The sequence below is a fragment of the Quercus lobata genome, chromosome 5, assembly GCF_001633185.2.
Source record: "Quercus lobata isolate SW786 chromosome 5, ValleyOak3.0 Primary Assembly, whole genome shotgun sequence".
Lineage (NCBI taxonomy): Eukaryota > Viridiplantae > Streptophyta > Magnoliopsida > Fagales > Fagaceae > Quercus > Quercus lobata.
Window position 1 is genome coordinate 89,336,154 of NC_044908.1, and position 17,428 is coordinate 89,353,581.

At 38.1% G+C, this 17,428-nt stretch overlaps 1 protein-coding gene across 1 annotated transcript; it reads right to left on the reverse strand.

Annotated features, from left to right (window-relative positions):
• Nucleotides 1-1,605: 1,605 nt before the first annotated feature.
• On the reverse strand, nucleotides 1,606-2,520 carry LOC115991442 (shikimate O-hydroxycinnamoyltransferase-like). Its single transcript, XM_031115133.1, has one exon. The coding sequence runs from the start codon at nucleotides 2,497-2,499 to the stop codon at nucleotides 1,606-1,608; it is 894 nt and encodes a 297-aa protein (XP_030970993.1). The 5' UTR covers nucleotides 2,500-2,520.
• Nucleotides 2,521-17,428: the final 14,908 nt, after the last annotated feature.

Here is a 17,428-nt window from a genome sequence, read left to right on the forward strand (position 1 = left end):
TGGGATTTGTTGCTTGCAAAAAGTTGAAACACACACAGATTTGTTTCCTGTAATTGGGTTTATTTCATTTTTAATTGAAATTGGGTCTTGATTTTGAGCTTTTATACTGTAAAAATTTGTGAGTGGGTTCCTTAATTAACTGGGTTGATTTATCTTTTTTTTTTTATGAATTCCAAACAAATATTTGTTCATTATGTTGTAAGAGTAGAGAAATTAAATGGCAAAACAGAAAGCTCAATTTTTTTGTTTCTCTAATAATGTTTTTTTTTTCGACAACATGGATGAGACGAGTTGTTTTTGCAGAGGTTGCATAGATCATCATTATCTGAGCTTTGGGGGTTTTTTTTTACTTTTCTATTGTATTTTGCCTATATTTAAAAGCTTTGTAAATTATCAAGTGATGTAAGGTTACAAGTAGAAAGCTATTTTTATTTAGAGGTTAGTAAAACTAAATATGTTTGAACGGTGTAGTATTTTGGATGAAATATACTTGTTCACCTTGTTTTTACTAATGTATAGATTTTCGTTCCACGTTTGGGAGACTGCTGATTCAATTATTGTACTTTCAATTATCTAGACAGGGTTGTTATCTCTATTTAAACGTGAAATATGGTGAGGGGTAGTCTTTGATGTTGCACTTAGACCCTTTACTCTTAATTCACAATGGCCGACTACAAGATAATACAAGATAGAAGTATATCCCTTTCCTCCATCTCCACGCCAAGAGGAGGACCACCAAAACAATATTTGTGGACACGACAAAACATTGCTCTACTGATATGTAAAGAAAACCTTAAGTGGACGATATTTCATAGCTCTTTTCTCGGTGTAATACATTTCTATTCTACAAAAGCCTACCTTGACTAAATGATTAATTAAGAAAAATCTCACACACAGTCCCACACAGGGGCCTCTATATATCCACTCCCCTATCAAACCCCATCAACCATATTTCAAAACTATTCTCTTATAGACTATAGTCTCTTACTGCTGTCTCTCTTTCTCTCTGTAAACATGGGTTCAGAAGGAGGAGGAGGAGAGTTGAATGTGAAAGTGAGCAAGAGGGAGGTTGTGGCAGCAGTGCTGCCACTGCAAGAGCATTGGCTACCACTATCCAACCTAGACTTGCTTCTACCCCAGTTGATGTGGGTGTGTTTTTCTGTTACAAGAAGAACACCAGCTTATTGGGAAAGGACCTCTCTAATAATTTTGGCTCCATGGTTGGGGTTCTTAAGAAGGCCTTGGCCCAAGCTCTCGTGACATACTATGCTTTTGCTGGTGAGGAGGTGTCAAACCCTGTTGGTGAACCTGAGATTCTTTGCAATAACCGTGGTGTGGACTTTGTCGAAGCTTTTGCTGAGGCAGAGCTTAAAGACCTGACTTATATAACCCTGATGACACCATTGAAGGCAAACTTGTGCCCAAGAAGAAGCATGGTGTGCTCGCTGTCCAGGTTCGTCACGTGTTTCTTATTCCCAATGTATTCACGTACACCCCACACGCACACGCACATAGCGGTAATATTTTTGGCTCCTGCTAGAGCGAAAATTATCTTAGCGTATAAAACGTCCCTATCACGTTATAACGTCAAATTTTCTCCAACCCCTAATACATCTCAAATGAACCTTCTTCTTGACCTTTCAAGAGGTGCACGTACACAACCCAGTCACCGTTGCAACTTGGACTTGGCATTGGCATCACATACCCTAAGTCACCTCCCCATGGAAAATGGTATGACCCAAATATTGGCTTACCCCATCCAAAATCCACCTTTGACTCCGGGAACCTTTGCCCTGATGATACCACAAAAGCTGGTCCATCTTCACTCCCACTACAATATATCTTAGCCAACCCTGGCACTGGACGATGAGACTCCACCCAATCTATGAGCCCCAAGAAATGTTCCTTGGTCACTGCACCATCCAAGAAATCATGAACTTCTTTGGCCACATAACTCAATGGATTTTCATCAATCTCATTTACTTCCTTGCCTCCATAAGGTATGGATAGCACATTTCCAAAGTAAGACCCCATGAGTGAAGCTTTGTCTATATCTCCATCACTTAACCTTGTCCTACCATCCACAACAACGCCCATTTTAAGAATAGCATGTTTAGCAACCATCTTCCACAAGAAGGCACTAAAGGACTCTAGTTTAGTCCTACTGCAACCATTGGTTGTGGTAGCTAGTGATTGGAGCAGGTTGAGTTGGTCAGCCTTAATGCGGCTAATAAGATAATCATCACCAGGTTGTGGGTCTTTGGGTGGAGGCAATGAGGTCACTGGAACATACATGTCGTTCAAGGATGGATGAATTGAACCAGGGCGTCTAGGATTGAGCAAAGAACGACGAAAACATGGCACCGTAGAGATGGGTTTAGACTGAGCCATCTCAGCCCATGACACAAGAAATAGGTTGGCCGAGTAGGCGTCTGCAATTCTATGGTCAAACGTGCACGCCACAACCAACCCACCACACTTGAGCTCGGTTACCTGCATATTCCAAATACAAAACCAAAAATGTCAGTATTAGTATTTTTTTTTTTTTACTACGTGCCTTGTCAAACATTTAATATTTGACTAATTCGTCCTCACCAAATTTATTTACTTGTTGCGTTTATTTGGATTGGTTGCTGTTTTAATTTTAACAAGTTATTGGGTTAGTAGGTTATGACTTTTGGTATAAAATAATTAATATCAAAAGGAGCCCGTCTTTTTTAATTAATTTTATTCTTTTTTTTCTCTCCGAAATATGATTAATTTATGAAGTTTGTTAGTCCTACATATATAATAGATTCCATTTTTTTATTACAAAAAAAAATATCCATTTTTTACAGCTTGTTTTTCTAAATAGTTAATAATAATTAACTATAGCAATATCACGTGTGTGAAAATAATGTCTTACTTTTGACAAATTCAATTAAAGTGAGTAAAAAAAAAAATATATATATATATATATATTAATAATAATTTGAAATTTAATTCCTTTTACCCAAAAAAAAACAATATTAAATTCCATCTTTAGAGTGCGTTTGGATTGCGCTGAAAACCAGCGCGTTTACGTTTTCCTGCTTTTTTTTTTTTTTTTTTTTTTTTTTCACGCGTTTTCTAACTTTGTGAGGGCTGCGGTTACTGTTCATTGAACAGTACATGAACAGTAACCGCAAATTTTGACTTTTTCCATTTCTTTCAGCCAATCACAGCACATCGTGTACTGTTCATGGACCCACAAATTTCACTTTTCAGCAACTTTTTCATTAAAAATGGGTCCCACGATACTATTCACACATTTAAAAATTATTTTGCTACAGTGTTTTTCAGTTTTCAGTTTCAGTTTTCAGTTTTCAGCTGTATCCAAACGGACCCTTAGACTTGATTTTTCCTCGATTTCAAAATATTGAGTCTATGCTTGCCTATTTTGGCTTCTGACTTCTCTACACTTGTATATACCAGAAAGCTCCAGTAGATGTTTGTAAAAGTAGGAGGATTCGTTTTGGCCTGTTTACTTTACCTATATACAAAAAAAGAATATATATATATATATATATATATATATATATTTATAATTTATTAAACTTATCTAACAGTTTTTATTTTTACCTAAGGCTTTTGCTTTATTTTCCTATGGCTACTAAAATGTTTTGGTTGCTAGGCGAAGCGGTGGAGTGCTGCACCTTAGATGGCGAGAGTCCAATAGCTGAAAGCATCACTAGCTTACGCTAATACAATAAGCCAACAAATTATGACTTAATTATTCCATCTGTAAGTTCTATACAATCAAAGGAACTAAGAACTCGGAGTTAAAGTAATAATATTATTATTGAATCATTAGAACATCTTTGATATTTCTTTTAGTTTAATGTTTCTATTAAGTGGATATGGTTATTGGCAAGAACTTATTGAATCCATTGTTTGGGCTCATAATAAATTAAAGTTGCTCCTCTTTTTAATATAGATATAATTTTAATAATATCAAATTATTCTTATATTTATTTTCGTTCTCATTACTTAGAAAAAATAAGCAACCGGTTCAAATACAATGGTTTTCATTTTAGGAACTCCCAGTTCTGATGTGAGAATGCAGAAGTGTCAAGAAGCATAACACGTCTACTTTTAGAAAATAAGAAACAAAACATTTTTTTTTTCTTGAAAATATTCTCGAATTTACAAGGGTTCCTTAAATCCACAAGAGTCCTTGAATTCATAAGGAGAAATGGTCTGGAATCCAACAGAAAATAGAAAGAAAAAAAACTGAATTTTTATTAATATCAATAATACTGAAAAACGTTTACAGACTTAGGGATCTATTTAAGAGTTTCTTAAAACTTGACAAACAAGAAAATATATTCTAAAATTACTCTTAATTAATACCTAACCATAACATGAATCAAATTTGACCTGAAAAAGGATTAAAAACACCTAAAAACAAATAAATAATAACCCTAAACTTAAATAATGAAAATTACAAATTAAATACCAAAATTAAAAAATTACAATAATTAAATACTAAATTGTGTCCTACGGTCAAGTTTTCTGGCAAATATAGCCCTTTTTATCATTTCTTTGGTTGTACACTTGGGCATCCTTTTCCTTGTAGTTAAGGTAATGACTTCGGGTATGACCAGCTCCCATACAACCCTCTGAGCGAAATGTGGCAAAAGGAAGGAAAATCCATGGGCAATTGTTCACAGAGCAAGTTTAGCGGTTTCTTTACTGTTCCTAGGCTTCTTCGATCCAATTACTTTTCTTAGAGCACCAAGACCATTACCCAATTACCATCATAAGCAAATCCATGTGTAAGTTTGTCCCTGTACTATACAGAGTGCACAAAAAGAACCATAGCTCTGTACTATAGGATCGATGCACAAAAAGATCCAATGCATCAGACGCAAATCCATGTTGAAGACTTGAAGTGATTGGAGCATTTAAAAAAAAAAGGGGATGGTGTTATGCAATGTTAACATAAAATAAATAATACTGTATGTATTTACTGCTGCATCGTTAATCTGTAATGATGTACTCTTAAGCTTGTTAAAAAGGAAAAAGCTAAAATTTGAAACGGCAATTATTATTTTCTTTTTCTTTTGAGGCCCAAACCAACATCTCAAAATTTTTTTTTTTTAATATCATTTTTGGTAAATTAAACATGCATCCAATGAGTCTTAAACCCTATGTTGCACGGACACGGACACGGGGATACGGCAATTTTTGAAAAATAAAGACATGACATGGCGGGGACACGGCGGTTAAATAATTAATTAAATTTTATATTTAGACATATTTTTAAATATTTTTAGACATAAAAAGTGGCCCTTTCTCTGATGTAGCCGTAAAATTGATAAGTGGCCTTTTATGTACATCTATCCACCCATCACTTACAATGCTTAAACCCTTTTCTTTCCAAGTGTCTTTAATTCACCTCAACAACTTCTTAATATGTGCCCTCTCTTTTTGCAACAGAGTTGTTCTTAATTTATTGTAACTTGGAGGAATATAGCCTGCTAAATTATTATTAGCTTCAAATTTGATCATCTCAATCCAATACGGGTTCTTAACAAAGTGAAAGTGTAAACTAGCAGAATAAAATGTCCTAGTAATAAGAGAATCTAATTGCTCTCGACATTGATTGTTAAAAGCCCTCTCCAAAGGCGAATTCCCAACCCCTTTTTTTTTTTGAAAAAAATGGATGACTTGTAGCTGTACTACTCTCTCTACTGCCCAAATTAGGACTAGTAGGAGAATCAGTTGGTAAAGACACTAGCTTAAGCTTCTTCAATCTATGCGAAGATTCCTCATACGCATCTTCTAATTTCTGCATTTCATTTTGATACTCATCTCCAACCTTGGCACATGGTTGTATTCCAAACTTAGATAGTTTTAACAAGTGTGCCTTCACCCTTGAATAAGACCCCTTGAAAGTTTTTTCACAATAATTACATCTGAAAGCAACATTTTCACCACCAACACTTGCTTTTTCTAACTTAGGAACATATTTCCATAAAGGAGCAGCAGCTATCTCAGCTGATGATTTTTCACTTTCACTTTCAGTATTCATTTTAGTAAAATCACCTACAATATTTAACTTTAATAAATAAATAAAACTATAGTAGGAAACACAAAAACAAATTTATAAGTTATAACTTATATAAAAAAAAAAAAAAGGACAGAGGGCACCCACAGCAGCAGTGAAAAAAAAAAAAAACGCGTTATAACTTATATAAATAAGTGAGTAACAGTACACCCATCCATTCACCAAAATTAATATCTGAAAGAAAGAAAGAAAGAAAAAAAAAAAAACGGAGAGAGAAGAGAATCAAGAGATCGGAGCTGTTGTCCACGCCGAGAGAGAGAGAGAGAGAGATCAGAAGGGACAGAGGACAGAGGGCACAACGTCGATGTCGGAGCTCACCGATCGGCTCGATCTAAATCCGGCGAGGGACAGAGGGCAGCGGCAGTGACAGAGGGAGGGTGGGTTGAGAAGAACTTGAGATGTGGTTTCAACTTTTAGTCTAAGAGACTCTAAACTTGCTTTATTGTTTTAGGGTTATCACAAAATCAATGGTATTGGTAAGTCCACCTGTCAAAATCTGTGATTTTTTTTTTCATTGCTGGCGTGTTGGAGCCGCGTTAGCGCCGTGTCGGAGAAGCAAAAAAAAAAAAAGAGACACCATCGGACACCGGAATCCGGCACGTCGTACCCGTTCCGGTGTCCGACACGTGTTGGATACCGACACGACGCCAAAAATGACGTGTCTGTACAACCTAGCTTAAACCTATATCCTATATCGTACCTCTACAGTCAACTCTGACCACTCTTCAAATATGAAACTCATACTCAAAACTCACTAAAGTGGGTGAGGAGTGAGGACATCTTCAAATAATCTACATATATATAAGAATTTTGCATATATAGTTTGAAAAATTCAATGAACCTACATTCTTTTTTTAATATATTTTGAGCAGGGACAATGAACCATACTATAGTTACGTTGATAGCCACAATTCAAAAGGGTTTTGTTGAATTCCCATGATAGATCTCTCTCAGTTGCCCATCCTGCAAAGACTTCTATTAACATACACAGGTTTATTAAACAAATATGGAGCGCTGATTTCTGGCATTTATGGTTGTAATAAGATATATGAAAAATGGTTCTATACGTTGAGAAATTTAATGAACTATTTAGATTCTTCTCCATTATTCCCAACTCTTTTGGTACTTTTTGAGCTAGAAAGCTCAAAGCCCATTCTGCAAATTTATACAAGTAAACAAATTTTTGGTAGCATGGAGGAGCAGCCGTTATTTTGTGAAAAAAGTTAAAGCAGTACGGCATTTGAAACTGAAATGTGCACGCACACTCTTACGTACAACATCGTGGTCGGCTAGCTATTACGTTTGAGCTTCGTTATTCTTATCTTCTCCGAGTTCAACATTTGACATTTTCCTTCCCACACGCTTCTCTTTTTTGCCATATAGCTTGATAAGGATAGGAGGTCACACAACTAGGATTTCAAGAATGGGAAGGCCAAAAATAAAATTTTAACTAATGTACATAATAAAATTATTATATAAAGAAAGAGAAAAGTTAATGGATATCTTATAGACATTCATTTAGGAAATATTTTTAAAATTTTTTTAATGAGAAAAAGTAATTAATTATTTTTAATAAATTTTTATATTTTTCCAATAAAAGTGATGTTAATTTTTTATAGAATTTCAACTTATGGTGTCAGTTTATGATGATTGTCCTTTTTATCATTAAATCAACTACTAATTAGTTTTTGGTATATTCAAGGATTGAACTACAGATTTCTTATTCAATCATCAGAAATTTTATCAGTTGAGCTCTACGTAAAGTCTATCCTACAAAGTATTTTCGGATTCTCCAAAGTTGAATAAGATTGGACATCTTATTCAACCATCAGATGTTCAATCTTGTCCCATCAAAAAAAAAAAAAAAAAAAAAAAAAAAAGTTCAATATTTCTTTCTTGTATCCTTGGGTCAATTCTCATTCGGGCACAATTATCGGTTATCAATTTCCATTCTAATCCCTCCAATAGTATTCCTAGGATTTTCACCTAATATCCTATTGTTATTCTAATTCTACAATATTTATGACTGTCGAAAATTAGGTAATAGTAAACTGATTAATTGAGTATTCATGAATTCTACAACCTATTTCCAAAAAGTGAGATTTTCTTGAACTTAAGCATAAGAGACACTTTAAGTCAACATCTAACCATCCTTTTGTCTATTGCAAATGTCCATGTTAGCCACCCAATTAGCTGCATAATAAGTTTTCGCTGTTTATGGATTAGTTTTTTCTCTTGTGACAAAGATTGTATGGATAACTAGTTGATTTATTTATTTACTTTTTATTTTATAACATCTTATAAAATCATATGAAGATCAAAATATGTATGTTACAAAATTTGAATATAATAATAAGAAATACTCAACATATATGGTCTTTTTTTAAGGAAAAGCCTAGGAATATAAATTTTTTCACAACTTCTTACCACAACTATGATGAAGAAAAAATGGTGGATCCATGTGTAAATGATGGTAAATTACTCACAATTTGCAACGTTAGAGTTGTGACAAAAAAAGTTGTGGAATAATTTGTAGTCTTAGAGCTACTCTTCTTTTAATCTCCAAGTTATCTTTCATGGTTGACACTTGACACAAAAGCTTTCAAAGTTCTTCTTGACTTCTTCTAATATTAACTCAAAAGTTTTTAAAGCCCACATTTTTCACATCGTTACTCTTGATGGTGTTATAAGATATGCCAAATCCTAAACTCGTCCATATGACTCGTCCTAAGGAAATGTTGGATGGCATACAGCATATTCGTCCAAGGTAAGCCCGTTCGACCGTAAAGTCGGTTGGATGAGCGCCTTGCGTCCTGAACATGTTGAAACTACTTTTGTTTTCCTGTCAGGCTACAAACCGTTCCCCTAATAAACGGTTGTGGAAAAAAGACCCCAAATAATGTAACTTCCATGGTGGTTATGGAAGTTACCTCTGAATCCTCCGAACTCCACAACGGTAGGAGAAGTAACTACCTCAAACAAGCACTATATAAGGGCTCTTCTACGGGAAGGTAAGGCATTCAGACACTTCCACACAAATTGGAATTCCAAAAATACTGACTTTACCATCAGAGGATTCTTGACTGGTCCTCCCCGGTCTCCTCTGATTTTGTGTTTATCTTTTCAGGACATTCCAAGTAACATTGAGATCATCAACGCTCGAGACATTCAGTCTACTAATTTCCTTGTGTTCATCAGTTGGCGCTGTCTGTGGGGAAGAGTTTTGTTAGATTTTATCTGAGTTCTACAATTCCTTTCTCTGACAAAAAGGCTGCAATGGTTAGGATTAGATCAAAGGCTACCAGCCTAGGCCATTAAGAAAGTAGGGATGCTTCTAGCAATCCCTATCGCGATCGTCAATCTGCACCTGCCATGCAACCATCCTCTGTTCAACATGTGCAATCCATGGCAGCCGCTATGGCAAAGTTAACTCGCCAGAACCAAGAACTGACAAGGGAGATTAATCTCAGGAGGCAATGAGGCATATGGAGAAGAACAAGGCCAGAGCCAGGGAGATGGAAGAAATGCTGTGCCTAAAAGTCAATCAAGGGGCACCACATCAAGAAGGGTGCCACACTTGGAGAGAGAGATCGACTTGATGAGGAAGGTTATGGATGAGATGAGGGAGAACATGAGAAGAACAAATCCTGTAAAGGATCTAGTTCACTGAACAGATTCCCCTTTCACGGCTTCCATCAATGGTCACTCCTTGCCTCCAAAATTCAAGATGCCTTCCTTGGATTCGTATGATGGAGTGTGTGACCCTTTTGATCACATTGCTACTTTTAAGACTACAATGCACCTTCAGGGGGTCCTGGATGAAATTATGTGTAGAGCCTTCCCTACCACCCTCAAAGGTCTGGCACGAGTGTGGTTCAGTAAAATTCCCCCAAATTCGGTAACTTCTTTCAAGAGTTGAGCACGTTGTTCGTTAATAACTTCATTGGGGGACAGAGACACAAGCGTTCTTCGTCCAGCCTGTTGACCATAGAACAGGGGGAGAATGAAAGCCTGCGATCCTTTATCACTTGTTTCAACAAGGAAGCCCTGATGGTGGATGAGGTGGAAGATAAGCTACTATTGGCGGCCTTTCACAATGGGGATAATTCTGATTTGTTCATCCACAAACTTTATGAGAAGGAGCCTCAGTCTATGGCTAAACTAGTCCATTCAGCCTAAAACTTTATGAATGCAGAAGATGCGATCATAGCCAAGAAGAGGGAGAGAGCTGAGAGAATGGAAGCAAACCCCATGTGCCACTCCGAGCAGACCTCTCGTCTAAAAAAGGGACGGACGGAAGATAAAAAAGACCGAGATGGCAAAAAGGCTGGTCCTTCAGCACGGAGTTAATAATACATGCCATTGAACACGCCGCTCGAGCAAGTCCTTATGCAAATCAAGGACAATCCTTCCTTAAAATGGTCGGAGAAAATGAAGGGAGACCCCAAAACACAATAGGAACAAGTATTGCCGCTTCCATAAAGACTATGGGCATGACACAAACGAATGTTACGATCTGAAACAGCAGATTGAAAATCTTATAAGACAAGAAAAGTTGAGAAATTTTCTTGGACGAGAACATAAGGATGAAAAGTTGAAAGGGAAGGTAGAAGAGTCGTCGCAACCCTTGCTTGGAGAGATAAGAGTTATTATAGGAGGAAGCTCAGTAGGTCAGTCATCCAAGTCCAGGAAGACGTATTTGAAAGTAGTGCAGAATGTTCAACTCTCTGGACGATCTCCAAGGATGAGGACCACGGACGAGCAAGCAATCACATTCATGGACGCAGATGCTGAAAGAGTTCACCACCCCCATGACGATGCCATTGTTATTACTTTGCTTATTGTCGATTATACAACTAGAAGGGTATTGGTGGACAATGGAAGTTCAACAGATATTTTATATTACCTTGCCTTTCAGCAAATAAGGCACGGATGAGACCAACTTCATCCAGTAAACTCACCCTTGGTAGGATTCGGTGGAATGAAGGTGCAGCCTGTAGGCACTGTCACATTATCTGTCGTGGTGGGGGCATACCCACAACAGGTAGCCAGGGACGTGAATTTCTTGGTAGTAGATTGTTCATCCTCCTACAATGCCATAATTGGAAGACCAACTTTAAATAGTTGGAAAGCAGTTTCGTCTACTTACCACCTATCAGTCAAATTTCCAACGGAGCATGGGATAGGACAAGTGCAGGGAGATCAACTGGCAGCAAGAGAATGCTACCTGGCCATGTTGGCCATGGACGAGCAAGTTCAGATGATAAATATTAAGGAAAGGAGAGTTGTGACAGAGCCCATCAAAGCATTAGAGAATATTTCCTTGGACTAGAATAACCCCGAGAGGTGTACCAGGGTTGGAGCAGATTTAAAAGAGAAGATTAAGAAGGACCTCGTCCGTTTCTTGAGGAAGAGTATTGATGTGTTTGCTTGGAGTCATGAAGATATGCTGGGTATAGACCCTAGTGTCATTACCCACCGTCTAAATGTCTATCCTTCCTTTAAGCCTGTATGACAGAAGAAAATGGTGTTGCTCCTGAGAGAGACAATGCTATTAAAGAAGAAGTGTAGAAGTTGACCGTAGCAAAGTTCATTCGAGAAGTTTATTATCTAGATTGGTTGGCCAATGTAGTAATGGTCAAGAAGGCAAACGGTAAGTGGAGAATGTGTATAGATCTCACCGATCTAAATAGGGCTTGCCTTAAGGATAGCTACTCGTTGCCACGCATTGACCAATTGATAGATTCCACTGCGGGTCACAAACTGCTTAGCTTTATGGATGCTTTCTTTGGATACAATTAGATAAGGATGGATGAGGCAGACAAAGAGAAGACATCCTTCGTCACAAGTCAATGATTATTTTGTTATAAGGTGATACCCTTCGATTTGAAGAGCGCTGGGGCAACATATCAGAGGTTGGTTAACCACATGTTTCATCCACAGATTGGGCGGAATGTAGAAGTCTATGTAGATGACATGCAGGTGAAAAGTCAGGACGAGGGAAAGCATCCGGATGATTTGTAGGAAACATTTGACACACTTAGGCAGTACAACATGAGGTTGAACTGCGGGTCACAAACTGCTTAGCTTTATGGATGCTTTCTTTGGATACAATTAGATAAGGATGGATGAGGCAGACAAAGAGAAGACATCCTTCGTCACAAGTCAATGATTATTTTGTTATAAGGTGATACCCTTCGATTTGAAGAGTGCTGGGGCAACATATCAGAGGTTGGTTAACCACATGTTTCATCCACAGATTAGGCGGAATGTAGAAGTCTATGTAGATGACATGCAGGTGAAAAGTCAGGACGAGGGAAATCATCCGGATGATTTGTAGGAAACATTTGACACACTTAGGCAGTACAACATGAGGTTGAAACCCAGTAAGTGTGCTTTCGGAGTGTCATCAGGGAAATTCCTGGGGTTTATGGTTTCACATAGGGGGATTGAAGCAAATCTAGACAAGATCCAAGCAATACTGAACATGGAAGCTCCACAAAATATCAAAGAAGTTCAGTCTCTTACCGGACAAGTTGCTGCCCTCAACAGGTTTGTCTCTAAAACTACTGATAAATGTTTACCATTTTTTAAGGTTCTTAGAAAGACATTTGAATGGATGGACGAGTGTCAGAAAACTTTTCAAGACCTGAAGATATATCTCACCATGGCCTGCTTGCTGAGTCCATCTATGTTGGGAGAGGAATTGTACTTGTACTTAGCAGTGACTCCACATGCTGTAAGTTCAGCGTTAATCAGAGAAGAAGGAAGGGTGCAGAAGCTAGTCTACTACACAAGCAGAGCGTTCAGAGGAGTGGAAGGACGGTATCCATTGATAGAGAAATTGGCCTTTGCACTAATAATAGCTTCCAGGAAGTTGAGACATTACTTCCAAGCTCATGTCATCAATGTCATGACGGCTCATCCACTCAAGAAGGCAATGAACAAGTTGGAAGCCACAGGATGACTGATCCAATGGGCTGTCGAGCTCAGTGAATTTGACATTAGGTACCAACCCAGAAATGCAATAAAAGCTCAAGCCCTAGCTGACTTCATTGCAGAGTTCACTCCGAGTTATGATGACTTAAGCAAGGTGGAGAATAGTAAGAAGTGGATCGTCTGTGTGGATGGATCATCTACACAGCATGCAGGAGGAATAGAAGTTATGATACATAGTAGTATCAAACAACCAACAATGAAGTTGAGTACAAATCCCTTCTTAAAGGGTTGGAGTTGGCTAAATCTGTGGAAGCAGAATCGATACTCGTACTGGGAGACTCTCAACTAGTCATAGGCCAAGTAAATGGGACATGTGAAGTCAAAGAAGAACGAATGAAGAAGTACCTTAATAAGGTGGTACGCCTTGTAAAGAAGTTTAAGGAAGCTGATTTCGTTCAAATCCTGAGAGAAGAAAACATGGAAGTAGATACTTTAGTAAAGGAAGCCTTAGTGAGCGAAGTAATGGATGAGTTAGATGAAATTCAATACCTGCCCAGCATAGACTTTCCAGAAGTACAGCAGATAGAAGGTGAAGAAAATTGGATGACTCCAATAGTATCATACTTGAAGGACGGAAAGCTTCTAGAAGGAAAAGACGAGGCCAGGAAGCTCAGAGTTAGATCAGCCAGATACGTCCTTATGGACGAGGTACTATACAAAAGGGGTTTTTTGCAACCTTATCTGAGGTGTTTAGCTCTGGATGAGGCCAATTATGTATTGAGGGAGATTCATAAAAGAGCATGTGGCAACCACTCAAGAGCCAGATCACTTGTCCACAAAGTCGTCCGCATAGGCTACTACTGGCCAAATATGCAAGCTGATGTCAAGGCATATGTCAAGGTCTGTGATCAATGCCAATGGTTTAGTAATGTCCCCAGACAACTATCAGAACATCTCACCCCGATAATGGCCCCATGGTCTTTTGCATAATGGGAGCTAGACATCTTGGGTCCCTTTCCACTTGGGACGAGGCAGATGAAGTTTCTGGTGGTGGGTATTGATTATTTCACAAAGTGGGTAGAAGCAGAACCCTTAGCAAGTATCACATAACAAAATGTCAAGAATTTCGTCTGGAAGAACATTGTGTGCAAGTTTGGAGTGCCCAGAGTATTAGTGTCTGACAATGGACGACAATTTGACAATGCACTTTTCAGGGACTTCTGTGAACATTTCAGAATTCAAAATCATTATTCCTCGCCCACCCACCCCCAAGCAAACGGTAAGGCCGAAGTTGCAAACTGATTCTTGTTGAAAATCATCAAGACTCGGCTTGAGGGGGCAAAGGGAGTATGGCTAGATGAGCTACCAGGTGTTCTATGGGTGTATAGGATGACGGTGAGAACCCCTACAGGGGAAACTCCTTTCAAGCTTGCCTATGGAAGTGAAGTAGTCATACTTGCAAAAGTGCACATAGCCAACCACAGGGTGACGATGTATCAGGATAAGGACAACGAGGAACAACTCCATTTAAACCTCGATCTAATAGACGAGGTAAGGACGGAAGCTAAACATAGGACGGTGAGGTACAAAAACCTTGTGGCTAGGCAGTATGATGCAATGGTGAAGCGAAGACAGTTCAACATAGGAGACCTCGTCCTGAAAAAAGATTTCTTTGGTAACTAAGAACCCAGCTCATGGGAAACTGAGACCTAATTGGGAGGGACCCTACAAAGTTATCAATTGCAAAAGACAAGGATCCTACTACTTGGAAACTTTGGACGGGAGGAAGTTGGAGCACCCTTGGCATGTTGAACACCTGAAAAGGTATTACCAGTAAAGTCCCAGCCTGGACGAGCATTTCCTAGGATGAGCAGCTAAAAGTTTGTTTCGAAGTCTATTTAAATATAAGCTTTGTGCATGTGTTAATTTCCTAAAACTATATTTAGTCTTTAAAGTTGTGTGTCGTGAGCTATGTATGAGATTATGGAGTTTGTATTTATTAAATTCCCTAATGGCATTAGCTTCGAAGCACATGCCTCACCTATGAACAATGTTTATGCTATATACATAATGTTGTGTGAATTTTTAGTATTTATATTGTTTTTATTCAAAATAATCAACAAGAAGGCTAAAAGCCCAAGACAACTAAAATCTCTGGACGCGGAGATGTAACGTCTATAAGCTTCCCCAAGGGTAAAGCAAGGAAAAACAAGGCATATTCGTCCGGATAATGGATGAAGTAAAGCCCTTAATACATTAGTCCTACCCATGGATGAGGAAATGCATACATGAATATTTCATGTCAAGCAGGACGCCAACTATAACAATCCAATTATTTGGACGAGGAAAAGTTAGGCTTATGGATGGAATGTAAAACCAGTTACCAAGTCTAAGGACGAATAAAGCTGAGGAAAAAAGTGTTGTCATCCCCAAAGACGAGCTATACTTAAAAAATAACTCGCAAAATTGAAAAGGATGAATGAATACAACTTCTATCATGGACGAGTCAAGAGTGAAACCAATTGTTAAAAAAAAAAAAAAAAATTTGTCCACACAATGATAGAAAGGAAACAAACATTCATAAAGTCCAAAAAACCCTTGTTAAAATAAAAAGCCCAAAAAGCAATTGTTTAGAAGCCCGTCCTAAAACCATGGACGAGATAAAATGTACTTGGGTTACAATAAAAAGATCCAAAACAATGGATCAAACCAAAAAAAAGAAAAAGAAATACTAAGGATAACCTAAATGTAAAGGTTTCATCTTTAAGAAGGCATTGGGGTCATCTTGAGGTGGCTGAGTGGTAGCCTCGTCTTCCACATTGACGTCTTCGGAGCTAGTTTGAAGAAGAGAGCTAGTAGCAGTAGCTAGGTTAAGCTTAATGGAGCTAAAGTCCACTTCAGGGAAATTTTCCATAGCATCCATTCTAAAATCCTCAAAGCCTGCTACATAATTGGCGTCCAGAAGATCAATGTATTGCTTGGATACCTTGAATTAAGTCACTGCATCTTCCTTTGCCTTGGAAAGAAGAGTACTCAGCTCGTTGTTCTTCTTCTGTAGATGATCAAGACGAGTATCTTTTTCCACCACATCAGTTTTCAGCTCCTCAATCAAGTTTTGTAGCTCAGTTGCCTTTTCCTTAGCCTTGGCAGCTACCTCAGCCCACTTCTTGGATTCTTCTTTTCACCTCTTGAATCCTTGTCTCTAACAAGACCCTCGTCTTGTCTAATCCTGTGGCTTGCCTAGATGCTGCAATAAATTTTGATATAGCCTAAAAAAAAAAAATGATGAAAATGAAAGTTAGATGAAAATATATATAAATATATATTTTTCAAAGAAAAAAAAAAAAAAAGGAAGAAACGATTACATACCTTAAAAAGATCATGAACACCGGAATGTTCAAAATTCTTTAAAGACATGTCATAGCAAGTGTTTATGTCCTCATCTGAAACAGCTTTCTAAAAATGTTCCCAAGCCAGGTCTTCATTTTCAGTAATTTTTGAAGGGAGCCATTGTGAAAGCTGGGATGTGGATGGCATAATCGTCTTGGGTGGAGGAGTCTTAGACGGAGTGGTCTCAATTGGAGTGGACAAGTCCACATCATATATTTTGACGGGCGGTTAAGACATAGGAAGGTTGGGCTTGACTGTTTGGGACAACCCGTGCTTAGCCTTTTTGCCTCGTCGGTTGGGGAGATTTCCCAAATCAAGGTTTTTAGATAAAGACCTCTTTTTGTCCCCAGCCAACGAACGAGCTTGAGACTGAGCCTCAGGACGACTCTCCTCACCTATAACTTCTTTCTCTTTATTTTCTTTCATTGTTGACATTCCTAAAGCAAAAAGCAATAACAATAAGTGACAAATTATAAATAGATCAGGAAATATGACAAGATGTTCAAACGACCATTAGATGGAAACTTACTTCTTCGCACTATAACCTCGTGAGCAATAGCCTCATCTAATGGTTCAGGACCAAGTCCCCACTTGGCAAGACGTCGTAGGGTAACTAAAGAATGAAAATCCCTATCGACGTAAAGACGAACCTTGTGGACATGGTCACGGTGAAATTTACTTAAGGAAGGTCGTTTAACACCTGTAAAACAAATAATAAACAAAGGTTAGAAGCAAATAAAAAATAAGATAAAAGAAAGAGAAAGGTGAAAAAGGGGAGGGACGTACCTTCAGGACGAAGGTTCCCTAAGTCCCTAGAGTAAGGGGCAAAAGGGTCCTTGCTAACGTCCACAGGGTTCCCTGCCCAAAAACCAGAGACAAAGATAAACTTTGTCTTCCAATTCCTGTCAGACGAGGCTAGGTACTTGATTAATTTACAATCTTTACCCCTAGCTATGAATTGGTAAAAGCCTAGGGATTGATTTATCTTTGAAGGTTTGTAACAAAAGA